Source organism: Mytilinidion resinicola, assembly GCF_010093595.1.
Source record: "Mytilinidion resinicola strain CBS 304.34 unplaced genomic scaffold BDZ99scaffold_17, whole genome shotgun sequence".
Taxonomy (NCBI): Eukaryota; Fungi; Ascomycota; class Dothideomycetes; order Mytilinidiales; family Mytilinidiaceae; genus Mytilinidion; species Mytilinidion resinicola.
Genome location: NW_022985453.1, coordinates 669,935 through 692,887, shown reverse-complemented (window position 1 = coordinate 692,887; position 22,953 = coordinate 669,935). Strand labels below are relative to the sequence as shown.

General features: G+C 53.5%; 8 protein-coding genes across 8 annotated transcripts; 4 read left to right on the top strand and 4 right to left on the bottom strand.

The window, feature by feature from the left end:
* Nucleotides 1–812: 812 nt before the first annotated feature.
* Nucleotides 813–2,721, bottom strand: BDZ99DRAFT_423404 (histidyl-tRNA synthetase; the record flags this gene model as incomplete). The annotated part of the gene is made up of 5 exons (XM_033717024.1): nt 2,509–2,721; nt 2,443–2,455; nt 2,291–2,378; nt 1,786–2,239; nt 813–1,707 (listed from the first exon to the last, which is right to left on the bottom strand). Coding segments are annotated over exons 1-5 (1,638 nt in total), but the record flags the coding sequence as incomplete, so codon positions are not given.
* A 141-nt stretch (nt 2,722–2,862) lies between these two features.
* On the top strand, nt 2,863–5,282 carry BDZ99DRAFT_449715 (Sec1-like protein; the record flags this gene model as incomplete). Its single annotated transcript, XM_033718133.1, has 4 exons — nt 2,863–3,033; nt 3,092–3,287; nt 3,521–3,732; nt 3,783–5,282. Exons 1-4 carry the CDS (start codon nt 2,956–2,958, stop codon nt 5,280–5,282), a joined length of 1,986 nt encoding a protein of 661 aa, XP_033572962.1. The 5' UTR covers nt 2,863–2,955.
* Nucleotides 5,283–5,307: 25 nt separating this feature from the next.
* BDZ99DRAFT_423399 (T-complex protein 1) lies at nt 5,308–7,255 on the bottom strand. Its single transcript, XM_033717023.1, has 3 exons — nt 7,155–7,255; nt 6,162–7,103; nt 5,308–6,110 (listed from the first exon to the last, which is right to left on the bottom strand). The coding sequence occupies exons 1-3, from the start codon at nt 7,200–7,202 to the stop codon at nt 5,505–5,507; spliced, it is 1,596 nt and encodes a 531-aa protein (XP_033572961.1). The 5' UTR covers nt 7,203–7,255; the 3' UTR covers nt 5,308–5,504.
* Nucleotides 7,256–7,377: 122 nt separating this feature from the next.
* BDZ99DRAFT_574229 (26S proteasome subunit P45) lies at nt 7,378–9,215 on the top strand. The gene is made up of 5 exons (XM_033728357.1): nt 7,378–7,606; nt 7,666–7,772; nt 7,825–7,832; nt 7,887–8,116; nt 8,172–9,215. The coding sequence occupies exons 1-5, from the start codon at nt 7,512–7,514 to the stop codon at nt 9,049–9,051; spliced, it is 1,320 nt and encodes a 439-aa protein (XP_033572960.1). The 5' UTR covers nt 7,378–7,511; the 3' UTR covers nt 9,052–9,215.
* A 1,200-nt stretch (nt 9,216–10,415) lies between these two features.
* Nucleotides 10,416–12,874, bottom strand: BDZ99DRAFT_466291 (succinate dehydrogenase subunit A). The gene is made up of 4 exons (XM_033720741.1): nt 12,802–12,874; nt 12,293–12,585; nt 12,071–12,235; nt 10,416–12,021 (listed from the first exon to the last, which is right to left on the bottom strand). The coding sequence occupies exons 1-4, from the start codon at nt 12,841–12,843 to the stop codon at nt 10,578–10,580; spliced, it is 1,944 nt and encodes a 647-aa protein (XP_033572959.1). The 5' UTR covers nt 12,844–12,874; the 3' UTR covers nt 10,416–10,577.
* Nucleotides 12,875–13,099: 225 nt separating this feature from the next.
* BDZ99DRAFT_510914 (60S ribosomal protein-like protein L3) lies at nt 13,100–14,832 on the bottom strand (the record flags this gene model as incomplete). Its single annotated transcript, XM_033724503.1, has 4 exons — nt 13,100–13,756; nt 13,803–14,476; nt 14,527–14,683; nt 14,741–14,832. The coding sequence occupies 4 exons, from the start codon at nt 14,830–14,832 to the stop codon at nt 13,501–13,503; spliced, it is 1,179 nt and encodes a 392-aa protein (XP_033572958.1). The 3' UTR covers nt 13,100–13,500.
* Nucleotides 14,833–15,021: 189 nt separating this feature from the next.
* Nucleotides 15,022–17,581, top strand: BDZ99DRAFT_423385 (protein phosphatase PP2A regulatory subunit B). The gene is made up of 6 exons (XM_033717022.1): nt 15,022–15,371; nt 15,534–15,574; nt 15,668–15,765; nt 15,831–16,491; nt 16,546–17,132; nt 17,192–17,581. Exons 1-6 carry the CDS (start codon nt 15,328–15,330, stop codon nt 17,213–17,215), a joined length of 1,455 nt encoding a protein of 484 aa, XP_033572957.1. The 5' UTR covers nt 15,022–15,327; the 3' UTR covers nt 17,216–17,581.
* A 628-nt stretch (nt 17,582–18,209) lies between these two features.
* BDZ99DRAFT_490420 (PMT-domain-containing protein) lies at nt 18,210–22,737 on the top strand (the record flags this gene model as incomplete). The annotated part of the gene is made up of 7 exons (XM_033723052.1): nt 18,210–18,301; nt 18,402–18,759; nt 18,820–19,392; nt 19,470–19,532; nt 20,201–20,416; nt 20,512–22,147; nt 22,307–22,737. 7 exons carry the CDS (start codon nt 18,210–18,212, stop codon nt 22,735–22,737), a joined length of 3,369 nt encoding a protein of 1,122 aa, XP_033572956.1.
* Between the last annotated feature and the right edge of the window lie 216 nt (nt 22,738–22,953).

Below are 22,953 nucleotides of genomic sequence, written 5' to 3'. Positions count from 1 at the left end.
TCCCTCTCCTCTCCATTCGATGTATATGCGTTCGTGGTTTGATCCCCCCTTTCCCCTCCACCCTGAAGAAGACGAGGACCAAGACACAGCACCATAACACCACATCAAGGTTGATACGACCCATTTGCGTCGAGACTACTGAGGTTTCTGATCCCCCTCCTCCCCATCGATCGACCGATGTTCGCTTTTTCGATCCCCATCCCCCTCTCCACCCTGAAGTAGACGAGGACCAAGACACAGCGCCATAACCCCCACATCAAGTATGAAGTTGACACGACCCATTTGCGTCGAGACTACTGAGGTTTCTGATCCCCCTCCTCCCCATCGATCGACCGATGTTCGCTTTTTCGATCCCCATCCCCCTCTCCGCCCTGAAGACAGGCGTCCAGGACGGGGGGACAACGAGCTCTTATACCCTCCAGAAGAAAGAAAATAGGTGAGTGAGTAAGCACCCTCGTCCGTGTGACGAGTTACGCGTGCTCCATCACATGCCATCGATCGCTCCGACATCTCCCGTACACGACACCGCTTGATCGCTGAAACACGTGAAGGAAGAGCGGAAGCAGGAAACTTACCTCATGACAGTCACGATCTGCCGGAAGACATGAAGCACAGCCAATCACAATCCAGTTCTCGCACCATAGTTCCGCACCTCAAACAGCATCAAGCAAGTGCACAGAAGCCAACAGCCTCGTCTATTTCTCCCAGGATATCAACCCTGCGCCAACGCAGCGCAGCTTTTGAAGATCTAGCATAACGACATCAAGAAGAGAAAACTTGCCCGAATCAGGCGCTCTCTTGCACGGTCAGCTCCCCGACCTTCTCCTCCAGCTCCGGCTCCGAAAGCGCCTGCAGCTTCTTCTTCAGCTCGGACAACAGGTCTGATCGGCTGATCAACACGCCGTTCTTCTCCGGGTGGCCCTCGGGAAGGCCAAACTTCTTCAGCGTCACCTTCCCGTCTCTAACCTCATCGTCTCCTAGAATGACTGCATAGGGAATGCCGCCGTTCTCCGCCGCCTTCCATTGCGGTGGCGCTTTTGGCTTGACCTTCCACGAGAACTCGGTCTTGATGCCCGCGTCCCACAGCATCGTCGCGACTTCCATGCGTTCTTTGAGGAGGCCGCCTTTGCTCCCGAGCACCATGACGTACACATCGACCTCATTTGGCCGTAGCTCTGTTTCTTTCGCCATGCGCGCCTTCGTGATGCTGAATATCCGGTCGACACCGAAGGATATCCCAACGCACGGGATCTGACCTTTCCCACTGAACATCCCGACAAGTTCATCATAGCGACCACCTGCGGCTACACTGCCCACGCCGACCGAGGGGTCTGAAGACCGATCTTCGTCCGCGTCCGCTGGCTTTTTGTCCTTTTTCGCTGGCTTCTTGGCCGTGGAGTCGCCTGCTGAGCCTTCCGTGACTACTTCGTAGATGACGCCGGTGTAGTAATCGAGGCCGCGGGCCAGGCTCATGTCGAGAGATATGTTGGGTAGTACCCCGAAGATCTCTAGGTAGTCGAATAGGGTTGCCATGTCGTCGAGGCCTTTCTTTGCAGAAGCATTTCCATAAAGGGTGGTATCTTCGGTTAGCTTCGTTAATAGGTCGCGTCCGCCTTTGAAGTTGACGTATTGCCCTATCTTGTCGGCGACCTCTGGATCGAGGCCTTTCTCCTCGGTCATTTCGCGGCGGACTTCATCCCAGGGCGACTATATGCAATTAACAACTGATGTGAAAGTAATACGGAGTACCTCAAATTAGTGTCTGCTGATTTAAAATGTGCTTACCTTATCTAGCTTATCCACCGCGCTGCTGATCGTCCTGAGCTTGTCCGTTGGCACGCCGCAGACCTCGAATATGCCGTCTAGGATTTTCCTGTGATTTATCTTGATGGTGTATTTGCCCTGCCACCCCAACGATTCGAAGATCTCGCTCGTAATCCGCAATATCTCCGCGTCTGGAATCATGCTGTCGTACTCGCCGGCGATATCGAAGTCGCACTGGTAGAATTCGCGCATACGCCCCTTCGTCATCGCAGGCTGGTCCCGGCGGTAGACTTTGGCAATGTGGTATCGCTTGATGTGTTTGACAGACGAGTTCATGGCGAGCCAGCGCGCGAACGGGACGGTGAGATCGTAGCGGAGCGAGCATAGCTCGCCACCTTGGTCCGCGAGATCGTAGATGAGCTTCGAGTCCTCCCCGTATTTCCCTGCCAATATCTCCTTGAGTTCGAAAACGGGTCTGTGAAGGTCAGGGTGCTGTCTGTAGAAAGTTCAGAGGAGAGGGACGCACGTGTCGATTGTCACTGCTCCGTGGCGCTTGAAGACTTCGCTGATCTTGCTGAATATCCCATCCCTGATGATCATATCAGTCCCCTGCCCTGCAATCACAGTATTAGGCTGGCTCAATTGTAGAGTCTGAGAGGCAGGGTCGAGGGGACCTACAGTCTTTAGTGCCCTGTGAAAATCTGTTAGCCTTGTGTATGTAATCTTTGGTGTCGTATTAGCTACCTTGGGCGTCTTCAATTGAAACGAGGACTTCTCTTTCTTCCCCATGTCGGCGTCTTCGAATAGGGCTTGTTGCGTGAATGTTCTACAGCTGGTAGCAGCCGCTTGGGGTCCTCTCGTGTGGGTAGCAGTCCAGGAAATGCGTTGGAGGGATCTGGTAGATCTGACACGCGCGAGGAAGAGGAGCTGCATGCAATGAATTTGAATGGTGTGGAGTACTAGAAACCGGGTGTGGGGTCCTCAAAAGAGTCATTGGAGTTGAGGCACGGAAAATCCTCGCTGCTCCGAATCAATTCGGCGCGCGAAACCGGGCTATTGACCTCCGCACCCTGGCACCTCAACATCGACTCCTCCGAGACACCAGTGCAGGCTACCGTAGTGTGACAGTTGGCCTCCATGATGGATTCGAAGCCTGTTAATGCTCCCTTTGAAGCCTGACGGTAATCCATCATGGCTCCTCATACGACGCTAAGCACATCTGAAATCGGCGAGAAAGCCCGTCGGGATCTCCTCCTACTCCTTGAGGGAGTAAGTGAAGCTACGAAACTACAAGAAACTCAATAGTAGACTGACAATATTTCCGCAGGTACGGGGAAAGAAGAACTTGGTGCTAGAAAAAGCGCTTGCTGGACCATTGAATCTTCTTGTCAAGGTTTCCACACTCCAGGAATATGGCGTGGACAAGCTATTCTTCTTGGAGAACGACAATATCGACTCCTCTCAAAGAAATGTCGTGTTTCTAGTGCGCGGAGAGAAGGCTAGGACGGTAATGGCAGTTGCTGGTGAGTGATTAATTTTGAGATATAGTCTATCAAGAAGCGTACCTTTGCTTCATTGGTTCCGTATTGGAACCGTGGGATCATAAAGAGGCTATGTAGATTATTTCCCTACCCTACATAGTCATAGTCGATCTCTACATTGAATACGTCCACATATCCGAGCACTTTCTCATTGGATTTCTTCTTTGTTTGCTATATGAAGTATGTCCATCATTATATGCTTACATCTCGATTAGATCAGATCAAGCGCCTTCGCCGGAGTAGCCAAATAGACCACGAATTTTCCATCTTCTGGTCGCCTCGAAGAACCATGGTGTCAGACCAAATTCTGGAGGAAGCCGGCGTGCTAGGGGAAGTCAGCATCTCCGAGCTTGCATTGTATTTTGTCCCTCTGGCAGACGATCTGTTATCTTTGGAACTTGAAGACGCGTTCAGTGATCTGTACCTTGTAAGATTCCTCTATGAGAAACCGATATGTCGCCAACTAACACCCATTAGTCCAAAGACCCGACTTCCATATATCTCTCTGCGAAGGCTCTCATGCTCATGCAACAGAAACATGGCCTATTCCCGCGGATCATTGGCAAAGGCGACAACGCAAAGCGTCTTGCCGATTTACTAATAAGAATGCGTACTGAGGTTACAGCAGGCGAAAGCTCAAATACGAATGGGCCATCTTTTCTCGGTCTCACTCCTAGTTCTTCAATAGACACCTTGATCGTCATAGATCGCGAAGTCGACTACCCAACTGTTCTGCTTTCTCAACTCACATATGAAGGCCTGATTGACGAGTTCTTTGGAATCCAATCAAACCAAACAGAAGTCGATTCCTCGATCGTGGGAGCAGCCTCTCAGCAACAACCCGGGCAGAACTCTGGCTCCGCAGCAACACAATCACAGACCCTGAAACGCAAAATCGCCATAGACGCAAAAGACACCCTCTACAGCACCCTCGGCGACTCCAACTTCGCCATCGTGGGCAACCTCCTCAACAAAGTCGCCCGCCGCCTCCAGAGCTCCTACGAAAGCCGCCAAATCGCCAACAAAACCACCGCCGAGCTCCGCGACTTCGTCGCCAAACTCCCCGGCTACCAAGCCGAGCAAGCCAGCCTAAAACTGCACACCAGCCTCGCCGAAGAAATCATAAAACGCACGCGAACCGACACCTTTCTGCGCACCCTCGAAGTCCAGCAAAACATCATGTCCGGCGCCGACCCCAGCACGCAGCACGCCACCATCACCGAGCTGATCGACCGCGGTGTCGCCCTCCCCACCGTCCTGCGCCTCCTCTGCCTCGAGAGCTGCACCAGCGCCGGCATGCGCGCCAAAGACCTCGAGACCTTCAAGCGCGCCATCCTGCACGCCTACGGCCACCAGCACCTCCTCACCCTCGCCGCCCTCGAGAAAATGGGCCTCCTGACCGCCCGTAGCGGCGGCCTCGGCGGCGGCCTCGGCGGCGGCGCCGGCGCCGCAAAGCCCGGCTCCGTCACCAACTACACGCCCCTGCGCCGCAACCTGCGCGTCTGGGACGACGAGGTCAACGAGGCCGAGCCCAACGACATCTCGTACGCCTTCTCGGGCTACGCGCCGCTCAGCGTGCGGCTCGTGCAGAGCGTCGTGCAGAAGCAGCAACTGGCCGGCCTAGTGAAGCCCGCGGGGCAGCAGGCCGCGGCGGCTGCGCAGGGCTGGCGGCTGTTTGAGGACGCGGCGAAGCATATCCGGGGCGCCACGTTTAATGAGACGCAGAGTGGGGAGGAGAAGGCGGTCAAGGCGCGGCAGATGCTGAATGGGTCGGGCCACGCGGATAGTGGGAAGACGGTGGTTGTGTTTTTCTTGGGAGGGATCTGTCGCGCGGAGGTGGCGGCGGTGAGGTTTGTGGGGAGGAAGCTGGCGGAGGCGGGGGGGAAGAAGCTGTTGATTTGTACGACGGGGATTGTTAAGGGGGATGGGGTTGTTGGGGCGGCGGTTGAGACGGGGAGGTTTGGGAAGGGGGTTTAGAGGAGTTGGTATAATAACCAATAATGGATCTTGAGAGAGTAGTATTCAAGTGTGCTCACAGCTCACGGGCTTAAGGCCTCTCCTAAAGATCTCGACAATCTGACGACATGCACATTTGGATTGTGTTATTCTCATTCATTGATTGTATTATTTTCACAACCATGGTATTTTGCCTTCGAGTCTAGGACACCTACTCCAGCCTCCTATTTTACCCTACACCGCCTACCTCGACAAAGCGATATCGTCGATCCTCAGGATCATCTTGACTGTCTCCGCAGCCAACTCAATCGCACTTGTGCTGACTAACAGCGGCTGTAGCACGTTTTCCTCGGCCATATCATTCTTAACACCACCGCTCTTGATGCTAACGCCGGCGTTCTGCTGGCCCTGGCCATGCCTGTGCCTGAGCTCCGTCACGACTCTGATGGAATTCAGACCAGCGTTCTCAGCCAGCGTGGTCGGGATCACCTCCATGGCATCCGCGAACGCCTTCCAGCAAATGGACTCGGTGCCGGTAAGCTCACGCGCCTGCTTGGAGAGTTGATGCGCGATCTCGATCTCGGGAGCGCCGCCACCGGGGAGGAGGCCGCGCTTCTTGACGAGGCAGCGGATAACGCAGTGGGCGTCGTGGAGAGAGCGCTCGGTCTCCTCGAGGATGAGGCTGTTGGCACCACGGCAGATGATAGACACGGTTTTTTCGGAGTTCTTGACCCCAGTGACCTTGACGATGCGGGCACCGTTGGCTTGGACTTCCTCGATCAGGTCAGCGGAGCCGAGTTTGTCTTCGGTGAAGGAGTCGATGTCGGCGATTGGCTTGCAGCCGGTGCTCTGATTTCGTTAGTTCTGTTTCTCCAATCGAGATAATGTGAGATAACTTACTCGGCAAATGAACTCGATCTCGTCCCGCTCAATGTCCTTGACGCAGAGTATGCCCAGCTTGGCCAAGAAATGAAGACTTAGGTCATTGACAGCGTCCCGCAGGATCGATTTCTGGATGAACAGAACATTGCACTTCGCCTTCTTGATTTTCTTAACCATGTTTAGCAAATACGTTCGCTCCTCCTTCAAGATTTTGTCCATCTGCCGGTAGTCGTTCACGACAATCTGGTTTTCCATGTCGGGCTTTGGTGGGCTGAGCTGGAATTGTATCAGGCCAATCTTGGCCTTCTCGATCCGCGTTGGTCCTCCGCCGCTCTTGACCACTTGCTGGTTTAGCACCAGACCATCTACCATCTCGCTGTCCTCGATCGTTCCGCCCGGCTTCTTTAGAATCCTTATGCTCTTCAAGTCTACATTGTCTGCGGTCTTGGGGTCGATGACTTTGAGCACAGAGTCTACGGCCATTATGGGTAGTTTGGCCTCTTGCGCAACGATTTTCGAGGAGAGAGAAGTGGAAGCGGCCTTGAGGAGAGCAGATCGATCGGAGAGGGAGACAGGGATGGATATGTCATCCAGGATATGTATTGCTGCCGCCGCAGCGCGCTGGAATGCTTCTGATATGACTGTAGGGTGCAGTCCTTTCGATAGTAACCGCTCTGCGGCCGCAAGAAGGCTCCCGGCGAGGACTACTACTGAGGTAGTGCCATCTCCCGCTTCGATATCCTGTGCATGTGCAAGGTCTACGAGCATCTTTGCGGAGGGATGCATCACGCTCATTTGCTTGAGCATAGTGGCGCCGTCGTTGGTAATTATGGTTTCACCGCGTCCGGTTTGGATCATCTTGTCCATGCCCTTGGGACCTAGGGAGGTTCGAATAGCATCGGCAACAGCTCTGGCCGCAAGAATATTTGCTGTCCGAACAGCTCTGGGCTTTTCCTTGTCCTATAAAATGTCAGTCTATGTGCTCTGAACCCTCTAGATCATAATCAATACCCTGAATGCCGCATTTCCGGCATTGCTGCTTGCTACTTGAGTCGCCATGGTATGAGGAAGGAGTATTTGAAGTTCGTGGCGCTGTGTCGTTGCTCTCCTCTCGCCCCGCGCATAAACTTTTGGAGCCTTGAACGCGATTTCACAACGCGTACGGAACAACGTAACACCGAGATCCTCCTCGATTCATCATCACGGCCTACCTAGCTGTCCATCTACATCTCATCGGCCTCGCTCACGACCACCACTTCCCACGTCCCTCTTACACGAACCCACCGTCGAAGTCCTACCAACCTCCCCAGACGAGTGCCTTTCATACATCACCTCTAAACCCCGCGACAGCCTGTCGCCGCAGTCAACATGCCCAGTGCCACCGGCCAGAACTGGGAGAAGTACAACAAGACCTTTGCCGACGATGAGGTAGAAGAGAAGAAGATCACGCCTCTGACCGATGAGTACGTCTCCGAAGCTCCCCGTGGGCGCTTTTATGGTTCCCGGGCTAAGTGTTACGCAGGGATATTCAGGTACTTAAGACGTACGGGGCCGCGCCGTATGCTGCGGAGCTGAAGAAGCTGGAGAAGGAGATCAAGGACAAGCAGCAAAGTGTGAACGAGAAGATAGGTGAGTCGTGGGAGTCCGTTATATGATGAAGCATAAGCTAACCTCCGATTAGGCGTCAAGGTACACTCGCCTCGAAGCGCCCACCACTATTGGATTATCTAACAAGTCATACAGGAATCAGACACAGGTCTCGCACCACCACATCTATGGGACATCGCTGCGGATAGGCAACGGATGCAGGAAGAGCAGCCGCTCCAGGTCGCAAGGTGTACAAAGATCATCCAGGACGAGAAGGACACGGAGAAGAGCAAATATGTCATCAACGTCAAGCAAATCGCCAAATTCGTCGTCAACCTGGGCGAGCGGGTCAGTCCGACTGACATCGAGGAGGGCATGCGGGTTGGGTATGGAATCCCTTCAGCAAAATGACCAGTATCAAGGCTAACAAGATTCCAATAGTGTCGACCGGAACAAATACCAGATCCTCCTCCCCCTACCGCCCAAGATCGACCCCTCAGTCACTATGATGACAGTAGAAGACAAGCCCGACGTGACCTACGGCGATGTAGGCGGCTGCAAAGAGCAAATCGAGAAGCTCCGCGAAGTCGTCGAAATGCCGCTCCTCTCCCCCGAACGCTTCGTCAACCTAGGCATCGACCCGCCGAAAGGCGCCCTCCTCTACGGCCCCCCAGGAACCGGCAAGACTCTTTGCGCGCGCGCAGTAGCCAACCGCACCGACGCCACCTTCATCCGCGTCATCGGCTCCGAGCTCGTGCAAAAATACGTCGGCGAGGGCGCGCGCATGGTGCGCGAGCTCTTCGAAATGGCCCGCACGAAGAAAGCCTGCATCATCTTCTTCGACGAGATCGACGCCGTCGGCGGCGCGCGTTTCGACGACGGCGCGGGCGGCGACAACGAGGTCCAGCGAACTATGCTGGAGCTGATCACGCAGCTCGACGGCTTCGACTCCCGCGGCAACATCAAGGTCATGTTCGCTACCAATCGCCCGTCTACTCTCGACCCCGCGCTCATGCGTCCCGGCCGTATCGACCGCAAGATCGAGTTCTCGCTGCCGGATATGGAGGGCCGCGCGAATATCTTGCGCATCCACGCCAAGAGCATGAGCGTCGAGCGCGATATTCGATGGGAGCTTATCTCGCGGCTGTGCCCGAACAGCACGGGTGCTGAGCTGAGGAGTGTGGCTACCGAAGCAGGCATGTTCGCGATCAGGGCGCGGAGGAAGGTGGCGACGGAGAAGGACTTTTTGGCTGCGGTGGACAAGGTCATTAAGGGGAACCTGAAGTTCAACTCGACGGCGACGTATATGCAGTATAATTAGAGCGTCTCTGCAGGTAAGTTGGAGGGAACGGGGTTGATGGATTTTGAGGTTGATAGGGGAAGACACTTAAGCTTCATGGCAAGGAGTTGGCGCTTTTTAGCCATAGCGTTTCTCACGAGGTCGTCTGTAAGAGTAAAGACGGTGCGGCTGCGTTATTAGAGACAAGTTCAGCATACACCAATGCCACTGACTTCATATCCAAACCCGTCAACGCTTGCTGAACATAAAGTGGTGGTCTAACACCGTCTGAGGTGGCCCGAAGAGCTACCAGACCTGTCGAAACGGTGTTTTTCCAAATGATCCCAACGTTCCAGGGGACCTCAAGCGGTGCTAGGCACGTGTACACAAGTCTAGAGTGAGTGTGTTTAAAGGACGAGCTTAATTATCACCCCCCTTTTTCTCTTCGTATCACCCCCCTAATTCTCTTCCTATCCACCCCCCCTAGATTTGGCTTAGCTCTGGCCTGTAACAACTTTCTTTTCACTAATTAGAAGCTGGATTACTAAATCTCAATGTGGAATTCACATCATGAGAGCGGATCAATAGTTATATATCAACACAACTAGCCCGCCTATAACGCACCCGTCCACCTACTAATTAATCGAGACTAAAGGACCTACTTACTAAATCAAAACGAAAGTCATGTAGTCCGTCTCCCACATAGCTCACCTACCGTGCTAGGTCCTTCACCACAAGCTACCATCTTCTTACATGTAGGATTCGTTAGAAGGCTATCCCTGGAGGGCTGGCCAAGTGCCGCGGACTAAGGAAATAGAGAGCCCCTACGTCGCTGTTAGAGTGTGCCTGCATAATCTAGCAAAGAGATGATGTGAATTCCACATTGAGATTTAGTAATTCAGCTTCCAATTGGTGAAAAGAAAGTTGTTACAGGCCAGAGCTAAGCCAAATCAAAGGGGGGGGGGGGGGGGGGTGGTGATAGGAAGAGAATTAGATTAGGGGGGTTGATACGGAGAGAAAAATGAGGGTGATAATTAAGCTCGTCCTTTCTAAATCATCATAACGTACCAGGGAGACTCGAGCTGTGCCAGGCAAGTAGCAGATACACTTCCGGTCTGCGTACACACTGATGACACTGTCTGGGGTAGCCTCACGAGTTTACTAGTTATCTAAAAAGCCGAACTTCTCTCTGATTCACAATGCTGAAAATACCATGAAGCCCTTCACGCAGTGGCAACCGGGTGTACGGATGTTTGTGACGAGCCGCTGTAGGAGCAGGTTTTTGTTTCAGTGAGGGCCACGTGAACGGCTCCCGGTATGAGCGAACTCAATTTCATTCCTGGAAAGCTTTGAGATGGACATTGCTATAATGATAGACATGTGGCAATACCTAGCGCTACACAATATATCAAACCAAAAAAATGGGTTATTTTGCATTCCGCTACGTCGTGGCACATCCATCCACCCAATCTAGCCTCCTCCCACAGGCCTGACAGCCGAACTTTATACGTACAGATGCAAGGAGAACACAATTCGCGAACCGCACACATTCGAATTCAACACGGGGCCTAATAAACTCGCTTGAAAGGCGGGACTGCCTTACACTCGTTCTCATCCAGCGTCGTCGCCACCACAGCCCGGTACCCGAGCTTGACATCCCCATGTGGTTTCTTCTGCCAACTCAGCGTGTGCTTCATCCAGTTCTCGTCATCACGGTCCGGGTAGTCCTCACGCGCGTGCGCACCACGCGACTCCTTGCGGTTCACAGCGCTCTCCGCGGTCTGCACAGCGCAAGTGAGCAGGTTGCGTAGCTCGAGCGTCTCGACGAGGTCCGAGTTCCAGATCATGCTGCGGTCCTTGGTGCCGACGTCGGCGAAGGTCTTGTCAACCTCGTGGATCTTGCGGACGCCCTCCTCGAGGGATTCCTGCGTGCGGAAAACGGAGACGTCGGTTTGCATAGTCTTTTGCATGGCGAGGCGGATCTCGGCGGTGCTCTTGGGCCCGTCGGCGGTGCGGATCTGGTCGATGACGGAGATGGAGTCGGCGCCGGCGTCGGCGGCGATGGGGTCGTGCTTCTGGCCGGGCGTGAAGTTGTCGCGGATGGTGTGGCTAACGGCGCGGCCGAAGACGATGAGATCGAGGAGGGAGTTGGCGCCGAGACGGTTGGCGCCGTGGACAGAGACACAGGCGGCCTCACCGCAGGCGAAGAGGCCGGGGACGACTTGGTCCTTGCCGTCTTCGGTGACAGTTAGAACCTCGCCGGTGTACTTTGTGGGAATACCGCCCATGTTATAGTGGACGGTCGGTAGGACGGGAATGGGTTGCTTGGTAACGTCGACACCCGAGAAGATAGCGGCGGTTTCCGAGATACCTGGGAGACGGTCATGGAGGACTTCCGGGGGAAGATGGCTGAGTTGAAGGTAGATATGGTCCTTGTCTGGTCCGACACCACGGCCTTCGCGGATCTCCAATGTCATTGACCGAGAGACGACGTCACGGGAAGCCAGATCCTTTGCAGTTGGGGCATAACGTTCCATGAATCGCTCACCCTCGGAGTTGAGCAGATATCCGCCCTCTCCTCGAGATCCTTCCGTAATCAAACATCCTGCTCCGTAGATACCTGTGGGGTGGAATTGGACGAACTCCAGATCCTGGTTAGGGAGACCTGCACGGGCAACCATTGCCATTCCGTCACCGGTACATGTGTGAGCAGACGTACAGCTGAAGTATGTTCGCCCGTAGCCGCCGGTGGCAAGAACGGTGTTCTTAGCTAGGAACCTGTGCAGAGTACCATCTTCTTGGTTGTAGGCAATGACACCCTTGCAGACGCCATCCTCCATTATCAAGTCAGTAGCAAAGAATTCAATGAAGTATTTGGTGTTGTGTCGCAGCGATTGGCCGTAAAGGGTGTGAAGAAGAGCGTGGCCAGTCCTGTCAGCGGCAGCACAGCATCGGTATGCCTGTCCGCCTTTGCCAAACTTCTGAGATTGACCACCGAAAGCTCGCTGGTAGCTACGCCGTTCGTTAATAGTGTCCTAGGAATGCAACAAGTTGAACTCACATCCTTCCGTCATCTGTTCTCGAGAATGGGCAGCCGTAGTTTTCGAGTTCGATGACACTCTGAGGTGCTTCTCTTGTCATGTAGTGGATAGCATCCTGGTCACCTAGCCAGTCCGAACCCTTAACCGTATCGTACATGTGCCATCGCCAGTCGTCCTCGTGCATGCTGTTTCGAATATAAGCTTCCCCGCCCGCCTTCAAATGCTTTTTGCTCCACACTTACTTTCCAAGCGCAGCATTGATACCTCCCTGTGCAGCTACAGTGTGAGACCGCGTAGGGAAAAGCTTCGATATACAGGCAGTGTTGAATCCAGCTTCCGCCAAACCGAAGGCAGCGCGTAGACCCGAGCCGCCAGCTCCGACAACGATTGCATCATACTCGTGGTCTATCACAGGGTACTTTTGGCTGAGGAATGGCGAGGCTTCCTTCGCCCTCAAAGGGTCGGAGGCAAAGATGCGGGCGGCGGGTCTGGTCGAGGAGAAGGCTCGCGAGGGAGTCCTGAGGCTTTTGGAGAGCTGTTCGGCAGATGCGCGGTTAGCAATTGGTCTGGCGGTGGGTGGTAACAGCTGATGGCCGTGCAGTGCGAGCTCGCGGGAGATATCTGAAGCATTATAGGCTCTATGGGGGCAATTGGTGTATATTGTGTCTCTTTCGCGGGGTGGCTAATCGGGAATGCGGAGCGCCTCGGATGGCTCAATGGGCGGGCAGAAGTCTGAGGGAGTGGAGCTCACCTGGCTCGCAAGCTGGAGGCGCCTCGATCGGAGGCAACTCATGATGGGCGACGGTAGAGTGGAGAGGTGCGGCGATGCTGCGTGCGAGAGGAAGTTGAGGTCGGGCGAGGCACTAGGGCTTGCACCGAGTCTCGATTACGTCTGCTGTGATTCGTCTGCCCGAATGCCTTACCTCGGGAAGAGCAGGAGCGGCGGAACGCGATCGCGAGTGCGCAATATCAGATCCCGGGCTGCTGGGCTGGGCCGAGTATTATTGACTCACCTGCAGTATCCATCGCGGCGACACTGGCGTTGTAACGGTTATTTCATTATTCTCCCAAATCACATCGTCATGCATTTCCGCCCAGTGAGAAAGCACCGCGTGATCATTCAAAGTGCTCCCAGCATAACGTCTGCGATAGTAATTGTCGACCCAATGACACTTGATTGCCACTATTTAGGGTATATCACTCCTTAGAATCTGAGTAAGGCTGCAAGATCCTTACCGTTCGAACCGTCAGAAGATATATCACACGTCTGCCAACATGTTCTGCAGGCTTTGAAGCACCCCAAGTAGAGCATACGCAGCATCATATCGTGGCATGAACACAATCGTTCAACTTTTCCATTGAGGTTTTAGTCGAAAGTGAGAGGAAGACAACGCCAGAGCTACCCTCCACGGAACCTTGAAATGCACACATCCAGAACAGAACCACCAACTTACGCAGCAGGGGCGAGGTCCTTCTTGAGAGTTCCCAGGTACTGCTTCTTCTCCGCGAAAGTCTGGTATGCACCGTGTCCAAACTTGGACGATGTGTCGATCCACTTCAGGTCGACCTTCTCTAGCGCCCTCCTGCTCGTGTGTGTGAACATTGACTTGCGGATAGTCATGACCCGCTTCTTCACACCCGGGCACGAGCCCTTGAGCAGCAGGAAGTCGTTCTTGACCTCACCGTAGCGGACGAAGCCACCCATACTGTAATATGTTAGACTTGAATGATCGAAAGGAGTTATACACATACGGGGTGATGGTCTTCTTGGACACGTCGAACTCGGTCGACGCGTTGCCCTCGTCCTCGCCCTTGCCAATGCGGTAGATCTTGTGGTTGACCGACGTACGGTGATGGTAACCCCGCTGACCGGCGCGGGCAACAGTCCACTGCACGTGGCTGGGATGCCACGCGCCGATACAGGCAACCTTTCGCAGACCCTTGTGCGTCTTGCGAGGAAGCTTCTTGGTTCCCCAACGGCTGGTCACACCACTGTATCCGTGGCCCTTGGTGACGGCGATAACGTCAATCATCTCGTCCTGCTCGAAGATGGAGTCGATGGCGACGGGCTTCTCGAAGAGTCCGTGGCCGAAAGAGACCTTGTCAGCGATGCTGCCACCGTTGACCTGGATCTCCATCAAGTGGGCCTTCTTCTGCTTGAGCGGGGTCTTGTGGATCTGGGTGTGGGCGAGCACGCGGACGACAGTGCAGTACTTCTTGATGCGCTCGAGCTCGCGCGTGATGGACTGGCCGCTGTTCTCCGAGTACTTCTTGGCGTACTTCTTGAAAGCCTTTTGCTTGCTCTTGTACCAGTTCTTGTAGAATCTCCGCTTGATCTCGTCGCTGAGATGCTCGCTCCACACGGTGGTGAGGGAACGCAGGCCGCGGGGGGTCTCGATGTAGCCGACAAGACCAATGACGATCATCTGGGTGACTGTGAGCAATTGCACCCTCGTTTCTTCAGATTTTCACGTACGGGAGGGGTCTCGATGATGGTAACGGCCTCGACGATTTCCTTCTTGTGCAACTTGGCACCGGGTCGGTCCAAGTCACGCACGATGGTGCTCATGCCAGCCTTGTAGCCCAGGGCGGCAGTGAGGTGGACGGGCTTCTTCGGGTCATCCTTGGGGAAGCTGTGCGATTGATATCAGCATGGGAAACTTCGCGGCGGCGGGAGAAGCTCAATTTACCTCTTGACCTTGCCGCGATGTCTGGCGGCCCGCTTGCGGGGCAAGAATGCCAGCGATCCGTGGCGGGGAGCCTCGAACTTCCGGTGAGACATGGTGGTGTCGAGAGTTGGGTGCTGGAAGTTAGTCGGTGATGCCGTCTCGAAGCCAGAAAACGAATATTTGGAGGAGGTGCGGTTGATTAGCGAGCCTGCCAGATGCATCGGGCCTAGCGCGCCGGCCTCCAAGGAATCCACGGGCAAGACCCCACCGCCCTCCACGCAGCGCAGAGTCCCAAGGTACAATCACCACCGCAGCTTTGTTCCGCTATATCACAATCCCTCCCTTCGCGCCCCAGCCCACACTCCCCCAAGGCCTCCCACTGCCTTTTGCGAATTCACCCCTCTGGAGAGCCCGCCCCGCGCCCGCCACCCGCAATCGCCGCCCTGCCACCTGCCCGCCAGCCTCGACGTCGACGGTGCCAACCGGCAGTCCATATCCCCAACAGTATCCCTGCCCGGACTCTCCAACAGACACCACCTCCCTCCTCGCCCTAGGCTCTCCTCTCTCGGATTGTGGCTTGAGCTTCTGCTGGCCAAGCCGCGACAATCATGGTAGAAGCAGAAGGGAACCCGACGACGTGGAAGTTTACTCAGTCAGTACTCCCTCTCGTCTTTCTCTGTGCTTTAGCTTTGTTCTCACTTCTCTTATGTGTTTATCTGGTTCCATACGGTCGTTGTTGCTGCCCTCGGAGTTGCTGCTGTCTATTTCCTTCGGCGCGTGCCGAAGCGGTGAAGTTGTACTGATGATTCACTAGATGCTTTGGCGACAAAGGAGATGTTGAAGACATCACAGAAGGTAAGGTTCCTCGGCTCACCCTGCCCCAGCCATAACCCCACCCTCCGCTCGGAATGTCTCGAAAGTGGAAGGTTGCTAAGCGTTACCATACAGCGGACATCATCTCCACCGTCGAGTTCGACCAAACAGGAAACTACCTTGCTACGGGCGACAAAGGCGGCAGAGTAGTACTCTTTGAGCGGAACGAAACAGTATGTTGGCATTTCACCTGCCCACCTCCCCAACCCGCGGGGGCGCACTCAACTGACGTATCCAGAAAAAAACATGTGAATACAAGTTCCATACCGAATTCCAATCCCACGAGCCTGAGTTCGACTACCTTAAATCCTTGGAGATAGAAGAGAAGATAAACAAGATCAAGTGGTGTCGACGACAGAATGCCTCACACTACCTCCTCTCCACCAACGACAAGACGATAAAGCTCTGGAAGGTCTTTGAGAAGTCATTAAAGGTGGTTGCGGAGAACAACCTGTCGCACGAATTGACGCCGGGTAGCGGTGTCGCTCCTGGAACTGGAGCCGGGGGCCCAGTCCGAAATCCCAACGCGCATTTCCGTACTGCCGCCGATCTCAAGCTACCCCGCCTCACGCACCACGATACCGTCGTTGCCGCTGTTCCCCGGAAGACCTACGCCAATGCGCACGCCTACCATATCAACAGCATATCGGTCAACAGTGATGGCGAGACATTCATCAGCAGCGACGACCTCCGCATCAACCTATGGAACCTCAACATCCAGGATCAGAGCTTCAACATTGTGGATATCAAGCCGGCGAACATGGAGGAACTTACGGAAGTCATCACTGCTGCCGAGTTCCACCCACAGAGCTGTAACTGGTTCATGTATGCTAGTTCCAAGGGCACCATCAAGTTGGCGGATATGCGAGCGAGCGCCCTCTGTGATTCGCACGCCAAGCGTAAGTTTTCAAGATTTAACACTTTGCGTCAAAATGCGCTAACCCGTTCCTTAGAGTTCGAACAAGAAGAAGACCCATCCTCTAGATCATTCTTTTCCGAAATCATTTCATCCATATCCGACGTCCGCTTCTCACATGACGGTCGCTACATCCTCTCCCGAGACTACCTTACGGTGAAGATATGGGACGTAAACATGGAGCGTCAACCCATCAAGACCATCCCTATCCACGAGCATCTTAGACCGCGGCTGTGCGATACTTATGAGAACGACAGTATATTCGACAAGTTCGAGGTGGTATTCTCAGGTGACGCGAAGAATGTCATGACGGGAAGCTACAACAACAACTTCATGATCTATCCTTCTGACCCGGAGAAGGATACCGAAGTGGTGTTGCAGGCAGACAAGTCAGCTTTCAAGGCGAAGAAGGTGGGAATACCTACACCCATGAACTCGTCGACAAGCCCGACAGGAAACAAAAAGGGAGGATCACGGGCCGGTAGCCCAGCAGCAGGCGCTGTTGGGCAAGGCCAGCGCATGCGGAAGGAGACGGATGCAGATCAGATCGACTTCAACAAGAAGATCTTGCATATGAGCTGGCATCCATTCGAGGACAGCATTGCAATTGCGGCTACGAATAATGTGAGTTTCTTTTCATGTTCAGCGTCCTTGCCAAGAGGGTGTACTAATTCTTCTACTAGCTCTTCGTGTTCTCAGCATTGTAGAGGGAGCTTCGGTATTGGCAGCGTCGCATCTGGAAGAGCATCGACGTTCTTACGGCTTGCCGTCCCTGGATTCTTTCTTAGTGCATATGCGGGTCGGACACCCTATCAACACATTCATCTTGCTTGCGTTCTCGTAGTCGATTTGGCGGCACTGGCTCCGATAGATGGATCTCTTCATGGCTGGCAGGCATCGGCGAAGATTGTGGTGGGCATGCAGGCCGGGCTTATAGGCAGTGCATAGTCGAAAATGCAGATAGGAGTGGCCCGATTATGTGGATGCGGATGGTCTTCGTGACTGTGATGCGTAGGGCGTGGCGTATGCACTGAAAGGCGTTTGGTGCGTTCAACTGAAGTTGAAGAATAGAGTGATCTGTAGTATGAATAATGAGGAATATGAGAGTATGAAATTGATCGGCCATAATGTGACGGTAAATGTCCTCGTAAATCGATAAACAATTGGTCAGGATGCTTTAAACTAGTTGTCAGGTTTAAAGATGCAAATCCCCTGCAAAGCTAATCTGACGTTCCTAGCCTGGCTCAGCCCTACGACAGATTGCCTCGCGGGTGACACGCGACGATCTCCACCACGTCAACACCTTGCTTTCCCATCCTGGCTTTCAACCCTTCTTGTACATCATGATATAGAGTTCCGCTTTGCTCTTATATATAGACAACGCGCCCTATGCAGCTTTCATCTTTCTTCTGCCTACTCTCTTCTTGCCGACTTTCTTTTGCCGACCCCTTTCTAGAGCTTGAACTAGTCCCGTTAGGCCTCTCGCATCTCCAAATTCTTCAACTCTTTCGCTATCATTGCAATTCGTCTCGTGTCGTATGTAGAGTCCTTCTTCCATCCCCCGCTTTCATCACGCTCCGCTGCTAACCTTTTCATCATTATCTATAGCCTAATCTTGCTTACGTGACTTGTTCGTTCGCCGCTCAAGTCTTCCTCAATTCGGGTCTCCTTCAGACGAAATAATCGTCCAAGGCAATCATCATGCTCTCTGCCGTCGCCCCCCTCGCGAGCAGCTTTGCGTTGATATTCGGAGGCTGCTGTTCGAATGTAAGTGGTTCGCCGCGCGATCTCTTGTTTGTTTAGCTAATCCTGCTAGGTTTATTGTCTAGAAGCGATTGTGAAGTACGTAATCTAATGAATGTTTATGGTTTTCCAAATACTCACGTCTTGCAGGCATGAGCCTGACAGTGGTCTTTTGATCACGTTATTTCAATTCATCTTCACTACCCTTTTCAGCCTAGGTAACCAACTCGACATCAATGGGAAATACTTCATCAAAGATACACCAGTCCCGATGCGGAAATGGGCCTATAGCGCGTTGTTGTTCTTCACAGTCAACATGCTGAACAATTGGGCCTTCGCTTTCAATATTTCGGTGCCGGTGCATATCGTCCTTCGAAGCTTCGGTAGCGTCACGACGATGGCGGCTGGATGGATACGCGGAAAGAGATATACTACCCTTCAAGTGCTGTCGGTTGCTCTACTCTCAGTTGGAGTCGTGATCTCAGCTTGGGCAGATGCTTCATCAAAGGTATAGCAGCTATTCATTCCATGTATGCATGAACCCGTTGCTCACATATTGTCATCATAGGGCAAACCAATGAGCACAACCTCCATCGACTTCAAAAGTGCCTCCTTCGAGACCGGCCTCGCAGTGCTTCTCGTAGCCCAACTCCTCTCCGCCTACATGGGCGTCTACGTGGAAGACATCTTCGCCCAGCACGGCAAAGACTGGCAATCGAACCTCTTCTACTCGCATGCCCTGAGCCTACCACTCTTCCTCCAATTCTACCCCTCCATCTACTCTCAATACGAGCGCCTAGCAGCCTCACCCCCATTCCCCGTCTCTATCTCTATGGCACGGACGCTTCCAGTGGTACTGACAAACTCACTCATCTCGACGCCCGAAGCTGTCATCTACCTCACTACAAACGCCGTTACGCAGCTGTTGTGTATTACTGGAGTGAACATGCTTAGCGCAAATACGTCGGCTGTTACGGTGACGATCGTGCTGAACATCCGCAAGCTGGTCAGCTTTTTGGTCAGCGTGTGGCTGTTTGGGAACCCGATGAGCGATCTAATGAAGCTGGGGGCGGCAATTGTGTTTGGTGCTGGGGCGCTGTATGGGTACGAGACTACCTATCGGATTCCGTCGAAGCAGAGGGTGGAGAAGGCGAATTGAGGGGGCCAATGGCGAGTCTGTGGATGAGGTGGACGCGTTAGATCAAGCTGAGAGGATAGCTGTACATTGAGCATTCAAGATTGTCGAGGCCTGGCAATAGGATCATTAGAGCCTCAGATTCGGTAGATATGGGCGTTTGGCATGCATACATAGACACGTTATCACCGATGAAAAGCCCTTGCTTGAGAGTCTGATATAAGAATCAATGTGTCATGTATCTTGCGTGATACTCTGAAGCAAGCCTCCATATCAAGTCAATTGCTACACAAAAGACATCATTGAAGCATTCCAGGTGCTATGTGGATAGAAAAAATGATCAGATAGTCGAGTTGAATTAGATAATGTTCTTCAACGGGTCCGCGCCTGCTTGGGAGGTGATGTGAATCGTGAGTTCGTTTTTAGAACAATCCGTTGTAACAACGAATGGCCAGGGTAGAAATCCTGGGAATACAAGCAATGTGTGCTCGTTATAAAGAGGCCATGGTGGTGCTTTCAGGGGTGCGGAGGGGCTAGGTCACCAAGAACTGACAGGGTGGAGCAGGGGTGTGTGGCGCGTCTTCTCAAGAAGTGACCACGCAGCCTTCCCCGTCTCTGAACATTCACATCTTCCCTTCGCCCTTCCATCCCACCTGCTGTTCCTACTCCTGGTATGTTCCTCTCTTCCGCCTCGAAACTCTCCCGCCAACAGTATCAACTAACCGCATTGGCTCCCATTCAGTTTTCTAGGAGCTGCGGCGCAACCCACTGCACCATGTCTTCTCCCGCCAACGTACGGCACCGTGGCCCCAAGAACAAGCGGCCGACCACCCCGAACCCAGAGGCAATCGCCAAAGATGATCTCGAGGTCATTAACAAGGCTAAGAAAGAGTTCACGACGCCATCCCATGGCTCCGAGTGGGATTACAAGCTCGCCATTTCTATAATCACGATCCTGGCTTTCGTGACGAGATTCTGGGGGATTCAGCACCCCAACCAGGTCGTCTTCGACGAGGTGCACTTTGGAAAGGTATGGCTGTGTTCTCTTGCCATGTCCAACCTCTGGATACACTCTCACCAGGCTGGAATATGAGGTCTTCACGAGCTCTTGCTGACACACAGTAGTTCGCCTCGTATTACCTCCAACGGACCTACTTTTTCGACGTACACCCTCCCTTCGGAAAGCTCCTCTTTGCCTTCGCCGGCTGGCTAGTGGGATATGACGGCTCATTCCTGTTCGACAACATCGGCGACTCGTACATCACCAACAAAGTTCCCTATGTTGCATACCGGTCGATGCCCGCACTTATGGGCGCCCTTACCGTTCCAACTACATTCATGATCATGTGGGAGTCTGGATACTCGCTACCAGCCTGCGTCACTGCCGCTGGCCTGCTTCTGTTTGACAATGCTCACATTGGCCAAACACGTCTGATTCTCCTAGATGCAACCCTCATCTTCTTCATGGCTTTGAGCGTGCTCAGCTATGTCCGATTCTACAAGTTTAGGCATATTCCTTTCACCCGCAAGTGGTGGAAGTGGCTTCTATTGACTGGAGTCTGCCTGAGCTGCGTCATCTCTACCAAATACGTCGGTGTTTTCACATTCATTTCCATTGGAGTACCCGTCTTGTTTGATCTCTGGGATCTCCTGGACGTCAATCGCCGGCAAGGAACATTGACTTTGAGAGAGTTTACCAATCACTTCCTGGCTCGTGCCGTTGCCCTTATCATTGTCCCCTTTTTCTTGTATCTCTTCTGGTTCCAGGTCCACTTCACCATTCTCTCTCGCTCCGGTCCCGGTGACGACTTTATGAGCCCTGAATTCCAGGAAACTCTGAGCGATAACATCATGATGACCCAGGCTGTTCCCATTGATTACTACGATTTTCTTACCCTCCGGCACAAGGAGACCAAAGTCTATCTTCACAGCCATCCTGACAAGTATCCTCTGAGGTACGACGATGGTCGTATCTCTAGTCAAGGACAGCAGGTGACCGGCTACCCACACAACGACACCAACAATCAATGGCAGATTATTCCGGCCAAAGACCTCCCAGGCACAGGCCACCGCGTGAAGAACGGAGATCTCATCCGCCTCAAGCACCAAATTACAGACACCTTTCTAATGTCTCATGATGTTGCATCTCCCTATCATCCAACCAACCAAGAATTCACGACTATTGGCGTCGAAGAAGGTAATGGAGATCGATTCAACGACACTCTATTCGAACTCAAGGTCGAGAATGGCAAATTGGGACAGGAATTCAAGACTATGTCTTCACATTTCAAGCTAATCCACTTCCCTTCTAAGGTTGCTATGTGGACTCACACTACCCCTCTCCCGGACTGGGCATATAAGCAAGCTGAAATTAACGGTAACAAGAACATTCAGCAATCCAGCAACATCTGGTTCGCCGAGGAGATCCCATCACTCGCACCTGGAGTTGATCGAGCCAAACATGAGCCCAAGAAGGTCAAGCATGTGCCATTCTTGAAGAAATACTTCGAGCTCCAACGCGCAATGTTCTTCCACAACAACGCTCTCACCAGCAGCCATCCATACTCCAGCTTCCCCGTGGCATGGCCCTTTCTCCTCCGGGGCGTGTCCTTCTGGACCGACAACGACACGAAGCAGCAAATCTATTTCCTCGGTAACCCCATCGGCTGGTGGTTAGCCAGCAGTCTCCTCGCCGTCTTCGCTGGTATAATCGGCGCCGACCAGCTCGCGCTCCGCCGCGGCATCGACGCTTTAGATGAGCGTGAGTATCCCCCCCTCTCCTTCTTCTACTACTCTTCTCATCGACCCGGTTTTCGTTTTTGGGGTCTTTTTACGTTTCCGAATGCTGTCGCTACTCGTTATAATCGTCTTCATCGTCCGCGACCTACAATTACGTATCTGACTCATCTCTGGAATCCAGGCACGCGCTCCCGCCTCTACAACTCGACGGGCTTCTTCTTCCTCACCTGGGCTGCCCATTACGTCCCATTCTTCATCATGGGCCGGCAGCTGTTCTTGCATCACTATCTCCCCGCGCATCTCGCGTCTGCGCTCGTGACAGGCGCGTTGGTTGAGTTCATCTTCAACATCGAGCCCATGATCGTCGATGGCGAGACAATCACGACGGACGGCAAGAAGGGCAAAAAGGTGGAGAAGCGGAGCAGACCGGTCCGCGAGCGGCTGGGCACGCAGACGCTGTTTGCGAGCTGGGCGGCCACAGCCGTTATCCTGGCGCTGGTGATCTGGAGTTTCCTATTCTTCGCGCCGTTGACGTACGGGAAACCCGGGTTGACGGTGGACCAGGTGGTGGCGCGGAAGTGGCTGGCGTATGATTTGCATTTTGCGAAATAGAGTGTGTGATGAAGTTGTTGACGTGTCGCAGTAGATGGGAGATGCCTTGTCGTAGAGGGGGGAGGGGGTGTACTGTGGTGGCTTAGGCTTAGAATGGTTGAGGGTGTTGGCGGATCGGGTGCCTGTATTTCGGGATGGTGGGTCCTCTAGGGTGGGTGCGTTGTCTTGAGTTTGACTGCGAGTCTGCGGAAGGTGGGCATTGTTGGGTTGGTATCT

Excerpts from the sequence above, each read along its gene's own strand:
- BDZ99DRAFT_423385 (XM_033717022.1), top strand. The coding sequence starts at position 15,328 with ATGGTAGAAGCAGAAGGGAACCCGACGACGTGGAAGTTTACTCA. Across the intron at positions 15,575-15,667 it reads TGTTGAAGACATCACAGAAG|CGGACATCATCTCCACCGTC; the intron begins GTAAGGTTCCTC and ends GTTACCATACAG. Across the intron at positions 16,492-16,545 it reads CTGTGATTCGCACGCCAAGC|AGTTCGAACAAGAAGAAGAC; the intron begins GTAAGTTTTCAA and ends CCCGTTCCTTAG.
- BDZ99DRAFT_574229 (XM_033728357.1), top strand. The coding sequence starts at position 7,512 with ATGCCCAGTGCCACCGGCCAGAACTGGGAGAAGTACAACAAGACCTTT. Across the intron at positions 7,607-7,665 it reads ATCACGCCTCTGACCGATGA|GGATATTCAGGTACTTAAGA; the intron begins GTACGTCTCCGA and ends AGTGTTACGCAG. Across the intron at positions 8,117-8,171 it reads GAGGAGGGCATGCGGGTTGG|TGTCGACCGGAACAAATACC; the intron begins GTATGGAATCCC and ends AGATTCCAATAG.
- BDZ99DRAFT_423399 (XM_033717023.1), bottom strand. The coding sequence starts at position 7,202 with ATGGCGACTCAAGTAGCAAGCAGCAATGCCGGAAATGCGGCATTCAGG. Across the intron at positions 7,104-7,154 it reads CCGGAAATGCGGCATTCAGG|GACAAGGAAAAGCCCAGAGC; the intron begins GTATTGATTATG and ends GACATTTTATAG. Across the intron at positions 6,111-6,161 it reads AGATCGAGTTCATTTGCCGA|AGCACCGGCTGCAAGCCAAT; the intron begins GTAAGTTATCTC and ends TAACGAAATCAG.
- BDZ99DRAFT_466291 (XM_033720741.1), bottom strand. The coding sequence starts at position 12,843 with ATGAGTTGCCTCCGATCGAGGCGCCTCCAGCTTGCGAGCCAG. Across the intron at positions 12,586-12,801 it reads GCCTCCAGCTTGCGAGCCAG|CTCTCCAAAAGCCTCAGGAC; the intron begins GTGAGCTCCACT and ends TCTGCCGAACAG. Across the intron at positions 12,022-12,070 it reads AGAACAGATGACGGAAGGAT|CTACCAGCGAGCTTTCGGTG; the intron begins GTGAGTTCAACT and ends CGAACGGCGTAG.